The 17,141-nt window shown below is 44.9% G+C and overlaps 1 protein-coding gene across 8 annotated transcripts in view; it reads left to right on the forward strand.

Moving 5' to 3' along the window:
• The window catches only part of LOC123019302 (muscular LMNA interacting protein), an 85,373-nt gene that overhangs the window by 26,639 nt on the left and 41,593 nt on the right, over positions 1-17,141 (forward strand). For all 8 annotated transcript variants that reach the window (XR_006413903.1, XM_044422104.1, XM_044422098.1 and 5 more), the window contains exons 2-3: positions 11,907-12,056; positions 16,608-16,946. Coding sequence is in view for 7 of the 8 variants with exons in the window: in XM_044422098.1 (XP_044278033.1) it covers positions 11,907-12,056; positions 16,608-16,946 (489 nt within the window). In the remaining variant the exon portion in view is untranslated. The remainder of the gene's footprint in view (positions 1-11,906; positions 12,057-16,607; positions 16,947-17,141) is intronic.

The raw sequence follows: 17,141 nt of genomic DNA on the forward strand, positions 1-17,141 counted from the left end.
AGGAAGGGAGCCAAGCTGAGACAAAGTCTGTGAACACGCATAAACTCCAGTTGTGCAACCCATAACCTTCTTGTGCAGCGGAAACAAAGCCACACTTTTCATGTGGAAGAGGGAGGCACTTGCATACTGTTCATGCTGGCCTTGCAGAGGAGAAAGGTCACTTTTGTCTAAATGTCAGCTGGCAGTGATCTGACCATAACAAAGGAATCAATTCAAACTCACCTGCCTTCAGATCACTGTTTCCATGTCCAGCTGAAAAACAAAAACCCAAATCCTGAGTGTGTCCTGCTGTGTGTGTCAAGCTGATGACATGTTGAAGGAGTCCCACAGTTTTGCCCAAGTCTCCCTGCCCTTCAGGTTTTCCTTGGCACTGGCCAAGCACCTCAGCAGGTGTAACTGGCAGTAACTAACTCTGCCCTGCTTGCCCACCCAAGTCTTGGTGATTCATGCCAGATCCGCTGCCTCCTCCACTATTGTTTGTTTATTTCATTTCATTTCTATGCTGCCCCATAAACCAAAGGTTCTCCGGGCAGCTTACAACATAAAATACATAGGGTACAATAAATCAATTAATAATTAGATAAAATAGACAATAAAATAACATCTTATGATAAAATATAGTGACACACTATAATAAATACAGCCAATAAATTAACCAAAATTAAAATAAGTAATCCATAACAAAATCTAAAAGTATAAAATTAAATTAACTAATAACTTGTGTAAATAAAAAAGTTTTCAGCTGACACCTAAAAGAAGAGTTGGCACCAGTCACACCATCCCTGAGGAGTGAATTCCAGCATCTAGGCACTACTGCTGAAAATGCCCTCTTTCCAGTTCTTTCTCCTGATCTCACTAGGGGAGGGTTTTTGGAGGAGGACTTCCGAAGAGGAGCTAAGTAGATGGGTAGGAATATATGGAGACAGGAATTCACTCAGGCACCCTGGCCCCAAGCTGTTTATTATTACTATTACTACTACTATTATTATAACATATCTATGCCTCCCCTTGCCGAAGCCTCGGGGCGGCTTACAACACAGTAAGATACATTGAAATACAATAGAACATAATAAATTACCACTAAAGGGCTTTAGGGTTTAGGGCTTTATATGTCAAAGACTGCACTTTGATTTGGGCTTGGCCTGGAACAGACAGCCAGTGAGCTGACGGAGGACCCACATAATACGTTCTTGCCAGCCAGTCCAAATAATCAGCCACGCTGCTCTCTTCTGTATTAGTTGCAATGTCCGGACCATTTTCAAAGGAAGCCCCATGTAGAACTATTAAGTCATGGGTGTGGGAGGTCTTAGCCTGAACTGACCTGGCATTCAAAAGCGGGATTTGTGTAGCCGAGGGCAGGTGAATAGGGCAACCCCCAGACCTTTTGATGCAAGAGCATCGCAATAGGGCAAAGCCTCAGCTGTGTTCCTCTTACCTGGCTAGTCATCTTGCAAACTTTGGATCTCCCTCTATCAGTCACTGTGCTAGTTGTCCCCCTGCTGCCCGATTTCCCCACTGGGCTCCATGTCTTGCTTCCAAAGCACGTATTCACGCATCCTCTCCACCATCAGAGCTCTGAGCAAAAGATTTTAGGGGGCTGCCCCTTGTGGATCTCCCCTTTCTCGCCACCCCCTTTGTGATTGTCCCCACTGGGTCAGCTCCTGGTAACAGCCACTTGCCGCCTGGCTGGCTCAGACTGGTGCTTAGCCGGCCCGGGGCAAACTAGTTTTTTCCCCCTTCTGCTCCTGCCCCACTGCTAGGGCTCTCCCTCCATGGCAGGAGACAAGCAGGGTGGGGCAGGGCCTCAGCAGGGTGTCAGGAAAGCCCCCTGCCAGCATCTGTTCCATCTCAACTTTCAAGATGAAGCAAGAGCTGCCTATAAAAATATGCAGTGGTCATTGCCACCTTCTCTCCTCTTTTCTGTTGCACATAAAGTGGAATGAATCCTGGTAATTCCTTATGGCTGGAGTCAAAGGTCGGTGATGTTTCTTCACTCTAGCAAGACATGTGGCTCTGAAAGAGAGCCCAGTATGCCATCTGATTGCCTGTGGGATTGCATTGCTAATAGAACACACAAGCACTTCTTCAGCATTTCCTCTATTTTAAAGCACATCATTGGTTTTAAAACTCCCACAGCCCACAAGCCTCTGTGGAAGGCTTTTCCACCCAAAGGCGCTCTTATGTGCCAATGAGTACTTTCCACCTGTAGTTTGCACGTGCTTTAAAGAACCTCCTCCAAGACTTGTATTTTTTGCAGCCATAGTAGCACTTTTTGTTTCTTTTTTATGAGGCAATTCTGCTGTACCTGTGTATGGTGGGGTGAAGCCTTGGTGCATTTGTGCCGTTACATTATATTACAGCATCACCAAGAGGTTGTGCGATCAAGCATATAGTAAGGCAAGGAAAGAAAACTCTTGGGTGGAGGAAATGAGTGAAGGAACTGATCTTAATCCCACAAATAATCCAGAAGCCTCAACCCCCATAAAGCAGGCTTTTCTGCATGATGCTGTTAACCTGACAAGTTTGACGCATGCATTTATTTACCCTTTCTGAATAATACTTAAAATTTCAGTGGATAGTTTTGTAAAAGCATTTACGCATTCTGTGGGTTAGAGCTTGTAGAGAACAGTTGATTTAATGTCATCATTCAGTTACTTGAAAAGAATGGGCTTCATTGCATAAGTTTACAAAATAGATGGAGAGTCACTTGTGGCATCCCTTTAAAACATATGAATGCATGTACTTATATGAGCTGTTTACACTTAGGAATGTCATAACAGTTAACTTGTGGTGTAAGCTAGAGACAAAGGAGTATCTAGCTCAGTATGGGCAACACTGACTGGCAGCAGCTTTCCAGGATTTCAGATGGAATTTTTTGCTAGCTTTCCCTGGGGTGCTTTCAGATAGAGCACTACTGATCACAAAGCCTTTGAAGCTGTTCTGTCTTATGGTAAAGAAACAGGAGTGGTGTGAAACATGGTAGGATTACAAGCAGAAGATGATGTCTTCGGAACGTCTCCATAGGTTTTGTGAATGAAGCAAGGTGTTGGTGCTATTAACACTTGTCTAGAAGCACCCCAGGAGATGCTAGGGGTAGAATTCGAGACCTTCTTAATATAAAGAAATGGCTGAACCATAGCCTTCCTCTGAAGGTACTACTTGTAAGAAGAGCCCAGGTTGCTCCGATCTAAATCCAGCATTGTGTTCTTGTAGTGGAGATCTAAGAAGTCCATCGGAAGTCCACAAGCTTTCCTGGGACTTGAGCACCCTCCAACTGTAGCACTAGCTGCAAGCTCTGAGTCTTGTGCATTGTCTTTGTATCCTGGTAGTCTGTTGTGTCTGAAACTCTGGATCAATCTGATATATCTCTTGTATCCTAAATAGCTGGATTAGAGTAACAAAATACTATAGATTAGTGTCTGCTACCAGGGGTATAATTTGGTATGAGAATCAGCAATTATAAATATGGGCAGAGTGGATGAGAAATAGTTCAAGGGCAAAGGCCACGTTGCGTGAGATTCAACCATATGCACTGTGTTGGTCTCAGTGGAATCATTTTACCAGCAGAAGAGAATGTATCCCTGTACCCCCACACCTCAAGGCGCTTAGGGTACACATGGGGCGTGCAGAGGGAGGAGGACATATGTGTCTTTTTACGTGTGTCATCCCCCCATGGAAAAGTTGGACTCAGCTTTCTGTGTATGTAGCTTTCTAGGGGTTGGTTGCTTGAAGGGAAAGGCCAAAACCCCCATGCATGACTTGGATCCTGGCTATTTTTAATACACACTGATGTATGATTCGTCATACATTTCCTCTTCTCAGCACACCACTGCCTCTAAATTGGACACCTCCCCTTTCGAGTACTCTCTCTGGATCTCTGTTCTTTGCAGTAACCCCAAAGTAGCTGCTTCATGGATAGAAAACTGAGGCCCAGGGCCTAGTCCAACAGGTTCTCTTCAGGAGTCCTAGTCTGGCTTTCTAGGGTTCCCGAGATGACAATCCTTGTTCCATCCCCTTCACCCTGAGCAGGGAATATGGATGGCTTCCCGAGTTTGCTGCAGTTTCCCCCTCCGCATTCTAAGATATTGAAATGCCTTAGTTACTGGAAAGAAGAGTTTTAAGCTGTGGAATGCCGGAATCTTCTATACTTCAGGTGCTTTTGCTGTTGGTCCCACTTCACTGCCTCTGGTGCTGGCCACCGCTGAAATGTGGCACCGGGGAGCTACTCTCAAATGGGATTTGCCGCTCTGGCTGAAAAAGGTTCCCAGCTTCCTGTAGAGGCTTTCTAGCAGAATTGGTGCAATGAGGGGAGACCCTGGTTGTGCACGCAGTTTCTTGCCTGGGAGTGCTTGAAGGTGGGAGCCCAAAAATAGGAAAACTGTAGGGTGCTTCCAGTTAGCCAGATCCTGGCACTGACAGTCAGAAGAAATTTGCAGCTATTCTGTCTTGTTGTCTTGCTGTAGTAACAAAAACGACAGGAAAAGCAGTGGGTAAACAAGGGAGGGTATTAGTGGAGAATATTATTGTCTGGTATCCCATCAAATTCTGTGAATGATGCAGGGTGAAGGTGCAATTTTATATTTTTATTTATTTTATATTGTTAATTTTAATTTTATATTGTTATTTTTGTATTTTATTGTGTTTGTAAGCCGCCCGAGGCTTCGGCAAGGGGCGGCATAGAAATGTTCTAATAATGATGATGATGATGATGATGATGATGATGAAAGCTTCACCTGGAAGCGTCCACAGGCTGGGATGGCTCTGAGTGACTGGCCATGTGCATACACTGATATTCAAGTGCAGAGCTTGATTGTTTTCATTCCAGTCATTTGGAATTATATTGAATAGTAACAAATGAAGCCACATCAAGGAATTGCACTTGGTAATGCATACTGGACAGTATGTTTAATATTAGGATAATACCCATGTTAAATATAAAGCCTTGAGTAGTTTAATCTAAATCTGCTGCTCATTGGAAATCATTAATTGATATCACTTGACATTAGTAAGCAGCTGCTTTGCTTTTACAGTGTTACATTTTAATAACTTGGAAGTTGCACAAACCAAGCCTTTATGCCCTACATTCTTTTTGGTCCCACCCAAACTGCCTACTCTCGGACTATCCCTTAAAAGGTCACTCCAGAGCATTTACTTACATGGCTGGAAATATATTCTTTCCCTGAGATTCGTGCACAGATGAACTGTATCATAAATCTGCTTTATGCATTTAATATCTTGGGTTGCCCCTCACCTTCCATCCAGCAGCCCATGCAGCTTGAGGAACAGAGCAGGAAAGGAGACAGAAAAGGAAGTTCTTCACTAAATTTTGTTTACAGAAAACAGGTATGAAGCCTTTCTAAAAAGAGATTGTAGCATTTTGCTTTTTTGAAAACTTGTTTTGCCTATTGTCGGTGTTTTGCTATGTGATACAATTTAGAAAAATCATATCATTGTTAAACCTAGTATAAAGATTGTCACTTAGAGTGGACCTGTTGAAATAAATTGGACTTGTTAGAATTAAGAAGGGTGCATCCTTCATGTTATGATGAAAGTCCTTAAGCATATTATAGTGTATAAAAAATAAGCCTCATTGGATTCAGTAGGACATAGAGACATATTGGAGTTTAGGCTTCAAATGTTGAGTGGATTATTTTGAAGTAAGAAGAGTTGGTTTGAAAAAAGCTTGTGATGTTTTGGAGACCTGTTCATGTGTTCCACTTCTGCAAGGATAATTTCTGTGGAAACAAAGAGTTTGTTGGGTTTCTGGCTTCCTTTGTTTCCTGGTCTAGCACTGTTGTTCACAATGAGTCATTGGAATTTTCCTGGGTCTCCCACAGTATGTCTGGGGTGACTGTGAGGTGCCAGCTAAGTGGAACAGATATCCAGTGTTGGGCCTGTGTAAAGTGTAAATTGTAACATGGATGCCTGAACTACTGACAGGTCTGTGAGATTCTGGATGTCACAGATCTCTCAGCAAGTCAAGTACCTGTATTGTTTGGAACTGAATGTGGTTTTTAAAAAAAAACCTGTCTAGTACATCCCTCCCATGAAAATACCACTTCAGAACCCAAATGGATTTTTCCTATATTTGAATATTTGCCTGTACAACTCCCCTTCCTTTCACAGTAACTATCCCCACGTCATAAACTGTTCTAGCCTACCCACTGTACTAGCTTTCTGTATTCTCAGATCTATGTTATTTTTAACATGAGTGTGCATAGTTGGAAAGGCTAAGAAAAAATTTTTTTAATCCATTTGGAAAGGGAAGGAGATACTGTGGGCATACATGGTATTCTGTCTAGATTGAAGAACCTGGATTAAATGATCACCAAATACCATTTAACACTAAGGGTAAATTGTAATTTAATATTTTTGTAGCATAGAAATGTAACAAGTGGGGGTTTAACTTTGGAGTTGTCAGGGCTTCTCTAGATTGGGCTTTCAGCCTCATCACTCTACCAAGGCTTTGTCAGAATCCCGGAGTCTGAGAAGAGGGAATAAAACTTGGGTTCGTGGGAAAGATCAAGCGTCCAGACTATCTAGGCTTTATTGTATTACCCCAAGGTTCCTGCGGTACTCACGATAATGCATGCATTACCGGGCAGGCAGAGGTGAACTCTGCTGCAAAGCTTCAATACCATTGCAGGGTATTTTATAGGTACACAGGGACAGAACGCAGAGATTACAATAAGATTCTGAGGTCATCACATACAGAACAGATAAAGAAATGTCAGTCAATCATACAGTAACAATGAGATTACAATATTTCTAATTGCCTGTATGGACACTTTAGTTCAGTAGCTTGAACCCATCTCCAGGTCTGCTTAGACATGTAAATTCAAGCTACTGAAACTAAGCATGAACTCAAGACTCTTATCTACTCTAGACATTCTGAATTGGCCAGGGCACATGGAGCCTCTGGGCTATCAAAAGATACTTCCTTGTAAACTGAATTCCAACAATGACTATTTAATCACTGTGAAGGTATACAATGTAAATTTGGACTAAATGGCCTGTGTACTGTAGCTTACAGCTAAAGGTGAGAGAAAGGAGTGGGGGATGAAGGCCATTTGAAACAGTGACTTAGCTTGGTTTGAGAAGTACAGGATTTGATCTCACAATGCAAAAAGCACACTGAAGTAATGTTTTTCGGTCAGGATTTATCCAAATTTTCCCAACAGCTTCTACTTCTGAACTTTTTGTGGGATTAAGATTGACTTCTTTACAAGCATACCCAGTCCCACCCCTCCCCCCGCCCAACTCGCTGCAGCTGGGTTTCTCTGTCTTTCTATATGTTCCAGTATACAGCCAGAGGTGACCCTGTGATACAGTGGAACTGAGACATGTAGTGCCATTTCTAAATATTACCACACTTTCCTTGATCTTACAACAAAGCTGCATAAATGGTTGCAAAGCCCAAGAGATCCCCTAGAGCAGGGGTCCCCAACCCCCGGGCAGCGAACCGGTATCAGTCTGTGGTCTTTTAGGAACCAGGCCTAGAGCAGGAGGTGAATGGCAGGTGAGCGAGCAAGTGAAGCTTCTTATGTATTTGCAGACGGTCCCTAGAGCTAGCATCACCGCTGGGGAGAGGCTGCAAATACAGATTATCATTAGGGCCCTTTTGGGTCTTGGAAGGAGGAGGGAGTGGAGGCAGCAGCAACAGAGCTGAGCAGCAAGTGGTGTGGAGAAGCCGGGGAGGGTGCATGCAAGTGGCCAGGGGACCGGGAAGCGGGCAAGGACTGGGCTTCAGGTGGGGGGGGGGCGAGCGAGGTGCCAGGAGGCTGAGCAGGTCCGGCACGCTGCTGACAAAGCGCAAGGGAGTGGGAAGAGCTTCGAGGCCTAGCTGGGGTCTCGCGGTGCCGCTGCAAGGCCCTTTTGGGTCTTGGGTCTCTAGCGTTATGGTGAGTTGTATAATTATGTTAGTATATATTACAATGTAAGAACAATAGAAATGAAGTGCACGATAAATGTAATGCACTTGAATCATCCCGAAACAATCTCCCGCCCCCTGTCCGTGGAAAAATTGGCTTCCACAAAACTGGTCCCTGGCGCCAAAAAGGTTGGGAACTGCTGTGCTAAAGGATGCCGAGGGTGTGTCAGGCAGAATGAATGCCTGGTGCAGAGAAGCCTTTTAAAGAAGTATGTGCAACTTTTCCCCAGGGGGCTCATGAACAGGATCCTCGATAACTGTCCGTGGGCATTGTTGGGAAAATTTAGATAAGTTCTGACAGAAAAAAGTTGCTCATACTCCCTTTGTGTTATAAAATTAAACCTGCACCTCTTTCTCACAAAGCACTAGCTTTACAAGCCAGGTCACTGTTTAGCATTGCTATTGCCTTAAGAAGATGGCATTCTTAGCTAGATTGAGAAGCAGTAAGACCTGTGGTCTTATCAGCTATAGAAAAACTGAAATAATGGTGTTCATTTGTTTCTGAATGGGCCCACCTAACATCTAGTCTCACAGAGGCAAGTGCCCCTCACTGAGTGCGCTTGTCAAACCAGACTTCCTGAAGGATTCCTCCATCAGACATATTTGCATGTTTAAACAGATCCATGGGCTAACCTGAACTGTCAAGAATTTGCTAGACTGACTACTGATACAGCAATCAGTAATGTTTTCCATACTATTGTTATCGGTATTTCTGATCGTTTAGAACATTATGTCATGCCTAAAGACATCAAGATGCTATTGTACCAACATTATCTGGAAACTTAACACTCTGCATTGGTGTACTAGAGATTATAAAATCTAGAGCCAGTGTGGTGTAGTGGTTAAGAGCATGGGACTGGGACTCAGACGATCTGGGTTCTAGTCCCCGCTCCGCCATGGAGCCAACTGAGTGACTTTGGGTCAGTCACAGACTCTCAGCCCAACCTGCCTCACAAGGTTGTTGTTGTGGGGATAAGATGGAGGAGGAGATGTAAGCTGCTAACTCCTTTCCCAGGTAGCTCAGTTTAGAGGCACTCCCTTTAACAAAACAAGCCATGAGTTCCAAATGTTGGGACAGAATTAATGCTAAACAGGAAAAGTGCCAATACATCTTTCACCTTCTTCATGAAATCCATTTTTGCACAGACTGTGGTCTAGGAACTTGCTTCTGCTATGGAGATTAATGTTGGTTTGTTCCCAAATAAGTGCCATGATGTTTAAAGCTGAGGTGATGCTTTTGAGTTGGGCTTCCCCTGGTATCTGTCCCAGCCACCTGTGTTGTGCATTGCAATGTGTCTTCATGATATCTAACATCACTAGGCCTGCTGGCCGCATTGTGATAACATTCCCACCACCACCATTCTGCATAGAACCATGTGTATCCATCAATTGAAAGAATTATGCATTTGACCAGCTGGGCTTATGCCTCAAAATGCATTAGCCTTTAAGCTGCCACAAAACTCCATTGTTTTGACGGCTGTGGAATTCCCTGGTAGAGTGACAGAAGCATTTCGGTATTTACAGGCCGAACTCAGACAGTTGCCTCTCTGTCCTGTTCTTCAATTTTGGAACCAACTGTGAAGGCAAAACATTTTCAGCCTCTTCTTGCTCATGTACAAGCCAGCGGCAGAATCATAAAGCATTTTCAAGGCGTATCTCTGTGTAACTTGTGCCACCCAAAAACTTTCTAATCACATCTGTGAAGTTTTGAGTGGGCACTCTATAATCAACACTTCTTTCCAGGAACATTGCCAGGATTGATTTGAATAAAAATTTAAATTTCAATTTGGTAATTGAGTTTTCTCTGCCACATTGCATACCAATATTGAATTCACTCTGATTATGTTAACTTCTACTGTGAAACTTCCACCTTTTAAGGGATAATGAAAGCATGTAATTGAAGTTTTTATCTGAAAGGAAAAAATATATGTGTTTATCATTTTCTGTTATGCCAGGGGCTAAATTTAGGGGTTTTTAAAGTGAGTAATATGTCTGCTGTAAAAATGGTGCTGCAAGCTTCACTGGAAGGGCATGGATCCTGTATAACTATGCCTTTTAATTTAAAAAAAATTCATCTGTCTAGGCCAAGTCAAAGACCACATGTGCTTGCTTTTGAGATTTCCTGATCTTTTTATCTTGGAAAATGTTTTTAAAAAACAAGTAGGCAGGAGGTAAGGGAAGTTGAGAGGAGGGATGGCTAACAAGATGTGGTAGACAGGATTTCTTGCTGGACAAATAGTCTTCTGGATCATGTGGAACAGTGGTTCCCATCATGACGTTCATAGGTACTTTGCATGGTGCCTGGAAAGGGGATCCCAGTGTGACTTTGAAAAAATTATTCTTTAGTACACAGACATGGATTTGTATGAAATGCTTACAATTTCTTGCACTTGCACAGCAAGAGCAGAGCATCTATCCAAGCAAATATCCCTTTGAAGGTGGCATGCGTATAATGTCCTCCATCTGTTGCTTTATAGGAAGTGTGTGTTCCTCCTTCCAATGATGCAATATCAGCCTTTTGGTGTCAAAAGGGTGCAGTGAATCAGTTTTTCTGTCCATGTATTGGTGCCATGAAGCAGGCAAATAGTTTAAAAGCAGGTGTACATCACTGAATATTAAAGACTGTTCAGGTATAAAGGTAATCTGCATAATAACTTTCTCCCAGAAAGAGGCAGTTACTGGACATTGGCAAAAGCCTCTGTTTAGCTATATTGCATTGGCAGCAGTTAACTGAATCAGACCATACCTTGTTAAAGAAACATTGTGGTGGCCAGTAGACATGAAAGTTTTTCTGCTGGATCAGATGCAGCCTAAGACTTACAGATGTGACAAGTAGATGCCGAATCATCAAACCTCTGTTTTGGCATTATTTGGTGCTGCCTACAACAGTTTCTCAAATTCCCAAAGTTGCCCACAGATCCAGAAAGGTTCAGGGCACCAAGTCTAAAGATGGATGGATGGCAGAAGCTCTCTTCTAACCCTGAAGGTCTAGCATGCCCGCTTTTCTCATGTCTCTGTTAGCCCCATGTATAGAACACTGGGACAGGGCTAGAGTTTTAAAATGGCTTGTGCAGAGTTAAGCTGTGTATCAGGCTTCACAGCCTATGCAGAAGTTCTGAATTACCTCTCATAGCAGTCTAACATTGATAGGCTACTTCATCCTTCTGTAACCTGCTGCCCTGTTGAACTACAGCTCCCATCATCCCCAAGCAGAATAGCTAGTTGAGGTTGATGGGTGCTTTAGTGCAACACATATTGCGACACCCATTTTATTATTTATTTATTAAAATATTTTTATGCCGCCCCATTCGCCGAAGCCTCAGGTAGCTTACAACAATTAATTAAAATAATTATAATCATTAAATTAAAAAATATAAACATTTGACCAAGAGCTCTGATTTCTTTTCCACTAGGCTTCACCAGCATTTCAGATGTGTGTGTGTGTTTTTTTAAAATCATGCCATCGCCATGCTTTGTTCACTGCTTTGTGGTGGGTTCAGCTGATGCACTCTTCCATTTATACCTCTCTGGTGTTTTCCCACCACTTCTCCCATCTTTCTTTCTGTGAAGGAAGATGGAATAACTGCACAATGTCTTCTCAATGTATTCAAAATGTATTTTCAATGAATTCAAAATAGTACACATTTTTCAATGCCAACAATGTTTTGTCAATGTGCTCCAAATACGATGGCTAATAGAAGTATGTGTGGGCTGGTGGGCGTGTAGGTGATTTTCTAAGGATTTAATTGCTATCCTTGGGTGAGATATTTCCAGTGCTGAGACAAGATGTACAAATTCAACCAGGTCTGATCAGAAAAACAAAGCAAAATAAATTTGGAAAGATGAACAGCAAAATGTTCATGGAGAAGATGGTGTCGTTTAATTAGATACACTGGAATACCTCCAAGGTGGTTTGGGTCTGATGGGAAGACCCAAACCACCTTTCTTAAATAAATGTATTATGTCTATATTGTAGGTTCCTTCTGAAGCTGGTCTCCTGCGATTCACATTTGTTCCTTCATTTGGAAGACTGCCTACCCAGTTCCACATTGCTGATGCCGCAACATTTCTTGGAGTTGCAGAGCGAACTTTGGATAAGAACTCTCAAGAATGTGCTACAAACAGAGTAGGAGTCTTACTTATTCATTTGTTAATACTGATTTATAAGATATGGGGATTAGCAAAAAGAAAAAAAGTCAAAATATACAACCTGCTCTCTTTGCTGGGTTGTTTCATTGTTAAATGTTTGTGTAAGCTGGAGATACCAGGTTTGATGCAGTGTGTTCTTTTGTGACTCCCAGTCCTTAGGCTTTCCAGTAAGCCGTCCAGAGACTCGCAATGTATTGGATGGGGTAAGAGTACCCAAATAAATAAAAAATAAAAAAATAAAATATTTTGCTTAGAAGAAGGCACAGTCCCCTAGCAGGATCGCCATCTCCCAAGCCCCACAGAAGTCTCAGTGTACAAAATCAGGGAATTCAGTGCAGGTGCAGCTCACTTCAATATAGGTCTGGTTAGTTTAAACAGGGCTTCAGTTGGGTTTAAGGCCCTGCTGAGACAAAATCCTTTTATTGTCTATCTGCATTTGTTTGCTGCAGTTAGAACATCTGTAAAGTGTGCAAATGAACCTATCAAATGGATTGTTCAAGACCCAGATATAGGCTCAAACAGTTGAAATAAGAAAGAATCTGAGCTGGAAGAGGACAGACACAGAGCCTAACTTTCCCCCTGATTTTTTTACTTTGAAATGAGTACAGGGGACTTAATGCACATCAGGACTCTTTAGCATTGAGGATAGTGGGGCTTGGCCCCTGTGGTGGTCTCAATCCAAAAGAGGGGCCCCACATTTCCAATTCATATTGCCGAAAGGCCGCTCATTTAAATGAAGGGGATTGCTTTTCAGCAGGATGTTGCCCTCTCCCAATTGTGCCTGCCCGGGTATATGGTCCAGCACTGTTCACGGCCGGAGGGGAGGGGAGGGGGGGTCGCTTTGGTTTACCGAGTCTCCATCACTCTCACGGGACTTCCTGTCCCTTCGAGACCAGGGCTGGAGTGTCTCTACTTGGTGTTGGGCGACCGAGACAGATTGGGGATTCTGTTGGTGTACCGTGCACCCTTCTGCCCAACAGTCTCCCTGCCTGAGCTGGCGGAAACTGTCTTGGACCTGGTGTTGAGGACCCCCAGGATGCTGGTCCTGGGGGACTTCAATATCCATGCCGAGGCTAGTCTGACCGGGGCGGCTCAGGACTTCATGGCCTCCATGATGGCCATGGGGCTGTCTCAACATGTCACCGGCCCGACCCATGAACGGGGACACACTCTGGACCTGGTTTTCTCGACGGGGCAGGAAGAGGGTGGTCTGAGGGTGAGGAATTTATGCTTGACTCCCCTGTCATGGTCAGATCACTTCCTAGTGAGGTTTGTGCTCGAGAGCGACATCTCCCTCTGTAAGGGTGCAGACCCGATTGTGTGGGTCCGCCCCCGGAGCCGGATGGATCCGGAAGGATTCCCGAAGGCTCTGGGGGAGTTTCCGGCTGACAAGACGGGTGCTCCTGTCGAGGCTCTGGTTGAACTGTGGAATGGGGAGATGACCAGGGCTGTAGACACGATCGCTCCTAAGCGTCCTCTCCCATCGGGCAGAGCCCGCTCTTCCCCTTGGTACACTCCAGAATTGAGGGCAATGAAGCAGGTTGGGAGACGGCTAGAGCGTAGGTGGAGGAAATCACAGGATGAATCTGACCGAACACACTTAAGAGCCCACTATCGGGCCTATGCTGTGGCGGTGAGGGCGGCGAAAAAGAGACACTTCTCCGCTTCCATTGCCTCCTCACAATGCCGTCCAGCGGAGCTCTTTCGAGTGGTGCAAGGCCTGGTTCACCCAGGGCCGAAGGAAGAGCTGATTCCACCCTCAAAGGCCCGCTGTGACGACTTTGCCGAGCATTTTAGGGAGAAAATCGCTCAGATTCGTCACGAGCTGGATTCCACTATTGATTCAGAGGTTTTAAGGGAGACACCAACGCTGCTGTCTGGTCCAGAATTATTGGATGAATTTCAGTTACTGCGGCCCGATGATGTGGACAAGGTGCTTGGACGAGTACGTCCTACCACTTGCCTTTTGGACCCTTGCCCGTCTTGGTTAATAAAGGATTCCAAGCACGGGATTGGAACCTGGATCTTGGAAGTGGTTAACGCTTCTCTGAGGGAGGGTCGGGTGCCTGCCCCTTTAAAGGAGGCGGTAGTCCGACCGGTCCTGAAGAAGGTGTCACTGGATCCAGGGATGGCCGCTAACTATAGACCAGTGGCCAACATCCCGTTTCTGGGCAAGGTGTTAGAGCAAGTGGTGGCGGGACAACTCCAAGCACTCTTGGATGAAACTGATTATCTGGACCCATTTCAGTCCGGCTTCAGACCCGGGTACGGTACTGAATCTGCCTTGGTCGCCCTGTACGATGACCTGTGCAGGGAGAAGGACAGGGGGAGTGCGTCCCTGTTGGTTCTCCTGGACCACTCAGCGGCTTTCGATACCATCAACCATGCTATCCTTCTGGATAGGCTGGCGGGATTGGGGGTCGGAGGCACCGCTTTGCGGTGGTTCCGCTCCTATCTCAACGACCGATTCCAGAAGGTGGTGTTGGGGGACTATGGCTCTGCGCCATGGCAGCTTTGCCATGGGGTACTGCAGGGTTCCATTTTGTCCCCTTTACTGTTCAATATCTACATGAAACCGCTGGGAGAGGTCATCAGGAGGTGTGGGCTGCGGACCCATCAGTATGCTGATGATACCCAGCTCTACCTCTCGTTTTCCACCAATCCAGGTGAGGCAGTGGCTGTACTGAACCGGTGCCTGGCCGAGGTAATGGGCTGGATGAGGGCCAATAAACTGAAGCTCAATCCAGACAAGACGGAGGTCCTGTTGGTTGGCGGTTCGGGCTTCGGAGAAGGTGACCTGAACCTTGTCCTGAACGGGGTTGCACTCCCTCCTAGGGACAAGGTCCGCAGCTTGGGAGTGCTCCTCAACCCGGAGCTTTCACTTGAAGCTCAGGTGACAACAGCGGCAAGGAGCGCTTTCCTCCAGCTTCGGCTGATTCATCAGCTGCGCCCCTACCTGGAGTACGACTGCCTTGCAACAGTGACTCATGCGCTGGTGACTTCCCGTCTTGACTTCTGTAACGCGCTCTACGTGGGGCTACCCTTGAAGACGGTCCGGATACTTCAGTTGGTTCAGAATAGAGCTGCCAGGCTGCTGACGGGGACTGGACGTTATGTTCACATGACGCCAGTTCTCCGTCAGCTTCACTGGCTCCCCATTGAAGTCCGGGCCCAATTCAAGGTGTTGGTAATGACCTATAAAGCCCTAAATGGCTTGGGTCCTGGTTACCTGAAGGAGCGCTTACATCCATATTTGCCCAGTCGCCCCCTGAGATCGGCGGGAGAGGCCCTTCTCCGGGAGCCCTCCGTGAGAGAAATTAGGAGGGTGGTTACTCGGAGAAGGGCTTTCTCAGCGGTGGCGCCTAAGTTATGGAATGCGCTCCCCAGAGAGGTCCGCCTGGCGCCGTCGTTATTTGTTTTTCGGCGCCAGGCTAAGACCTTTTTATTTAAGCAACATTTTAAATGCTAAATACAATTGAATTTTATCTGGCCAGAGCGGCTTATTTTATAATGTGTGTTTTAATTTAGATTATTTTATATGGATATTTTAACTTATTGTTTTATCTATGTTGTAAGCCGCCCCGAGGCTTCGGCGAATGGGGCGGCATAAAAATGTTTTAATAAAATAAATAAATAAATAAATACATTGCTGAAAAATTGAAAAAACATATTGCACTGATTTTACAGTAAAGAGAAGGTTGTGGGAAGAGAAAAGGGCATATAGCCTTGGTGTAATTTGGTCCACAGTCATGTAACTGGAAGAAAAGGATCCAAGACGCAGTATGTAGAATGGTCCTGCTGTTCCCACAAAGGAGACAAGAAAAAATAGAAAACTCAGAGGGGACACACACACGTTGCCACATTTCTGGCATTTGAGGAGTTAAAGACTTGAATCTGAAGCTCCAAAAAACCAGTCCCTATATCAGGACAATTCTGCTTTGTACTAAAATGCTTACGCTACAGTCAGGCTACCCAGCTGCAAATCCTCTTGTTTTGTCTGCCCAGGGCCTCTTGTTTAAAGCCCTTTTGTTCCTTTGACATACTCTGGGGGCAGGGAAGAGTTGCCCCAGATTGGTCCCTCCCACTATGGTGGGATCCACTGTTTCGTTGTTGTGCATCCCAAGGCCAGAATTGCATCTCCATCATTTCTCATTTAGAAAGGCCCTGTGTTCCATTCTGCCCGATTCTGCCCAGTTTCTATGTATAGGTCTTGCTAGGATGTTAATTATTTCTTCTGCTTTTCTCTCTGATATAGCTAGAAAGGGGCAAGAATGTTCTCTTGTATCAGATGCTTGGGCAGACAGTACACTGGTGAAAGAACTGTAGAAGCCACATTATGTCAGAAGTAAAGGCCTTACACCATCTTTTTCTTCAACACTCCTCTCCTTTCTTGATAGCTCAAATGTTTCTGAATTTGCTTTAGAGGTAGCTTGTGATGCTACGAACACCCTGTAATTCTGTGGGTAAGGGGAATAAGCATAAAAAAGTAGAGTCTCCATCCAGATATTTCCTTTTCTTTTCATACCAGACTGACACACTTGCTGAAGACAAGGCCTTAGGAAAAGAAAGCAAAGTTGAAGCCACCAGTCCCACAAACAGCCACTGCAAGAGTTTCCACCTGGAAGGACATAAAACAGGCAGAGGGGAAATGGAGGGAAATGACCTTTTCAAAGCTGAGTTTGTCTTCATTACGGACTCTGATGAAGACACACAAGCTGCTGCAGGCGATGACCATGGAGGGGCCAAGATTTCAGAGACATCCTGTGTGTCTGTTGGTGGTGAGTCAAGAGGACAGCTAGATGCTCCACAAGTCCCATTACAGACTGAACTTCCTGCTGGTTCTGCTAGTCAACAGAAACATGCCCAGGTATCATATTCTTCAAGGGGTGTGTGTGTTGGGGCGGGGGGGAGAGAGAGTGCAAGCAAGCAAACTAGCAAGCAAGAACCTCTCACTGCTGGCACTGAGAGGGGGAAGTAATAGCATATGAAATGTATTTGTACTTTCCGTGGGAACAGCTGTGAGAAATGGGTGTGGACTGCTTCTGTGCTTGTTTTCTTCACT

The sequence above is a fragment of the Varanus komodoensis genome, unplaced genomic scaffold (assembly GCF_004798865.1).
Source record: "Varanus komodoensis strain SLA01 unplaced genomic scaffold, ASM479886v1 scaffold12, whole genome shotgun sequence".
NCBI classification, from domain to species: domain Eukaryota; kingdom Metazoa; phylum Chordata; class Lepidosauria; order Squamata; family Varanidae; genus Varanus; species Varanus komodoensis.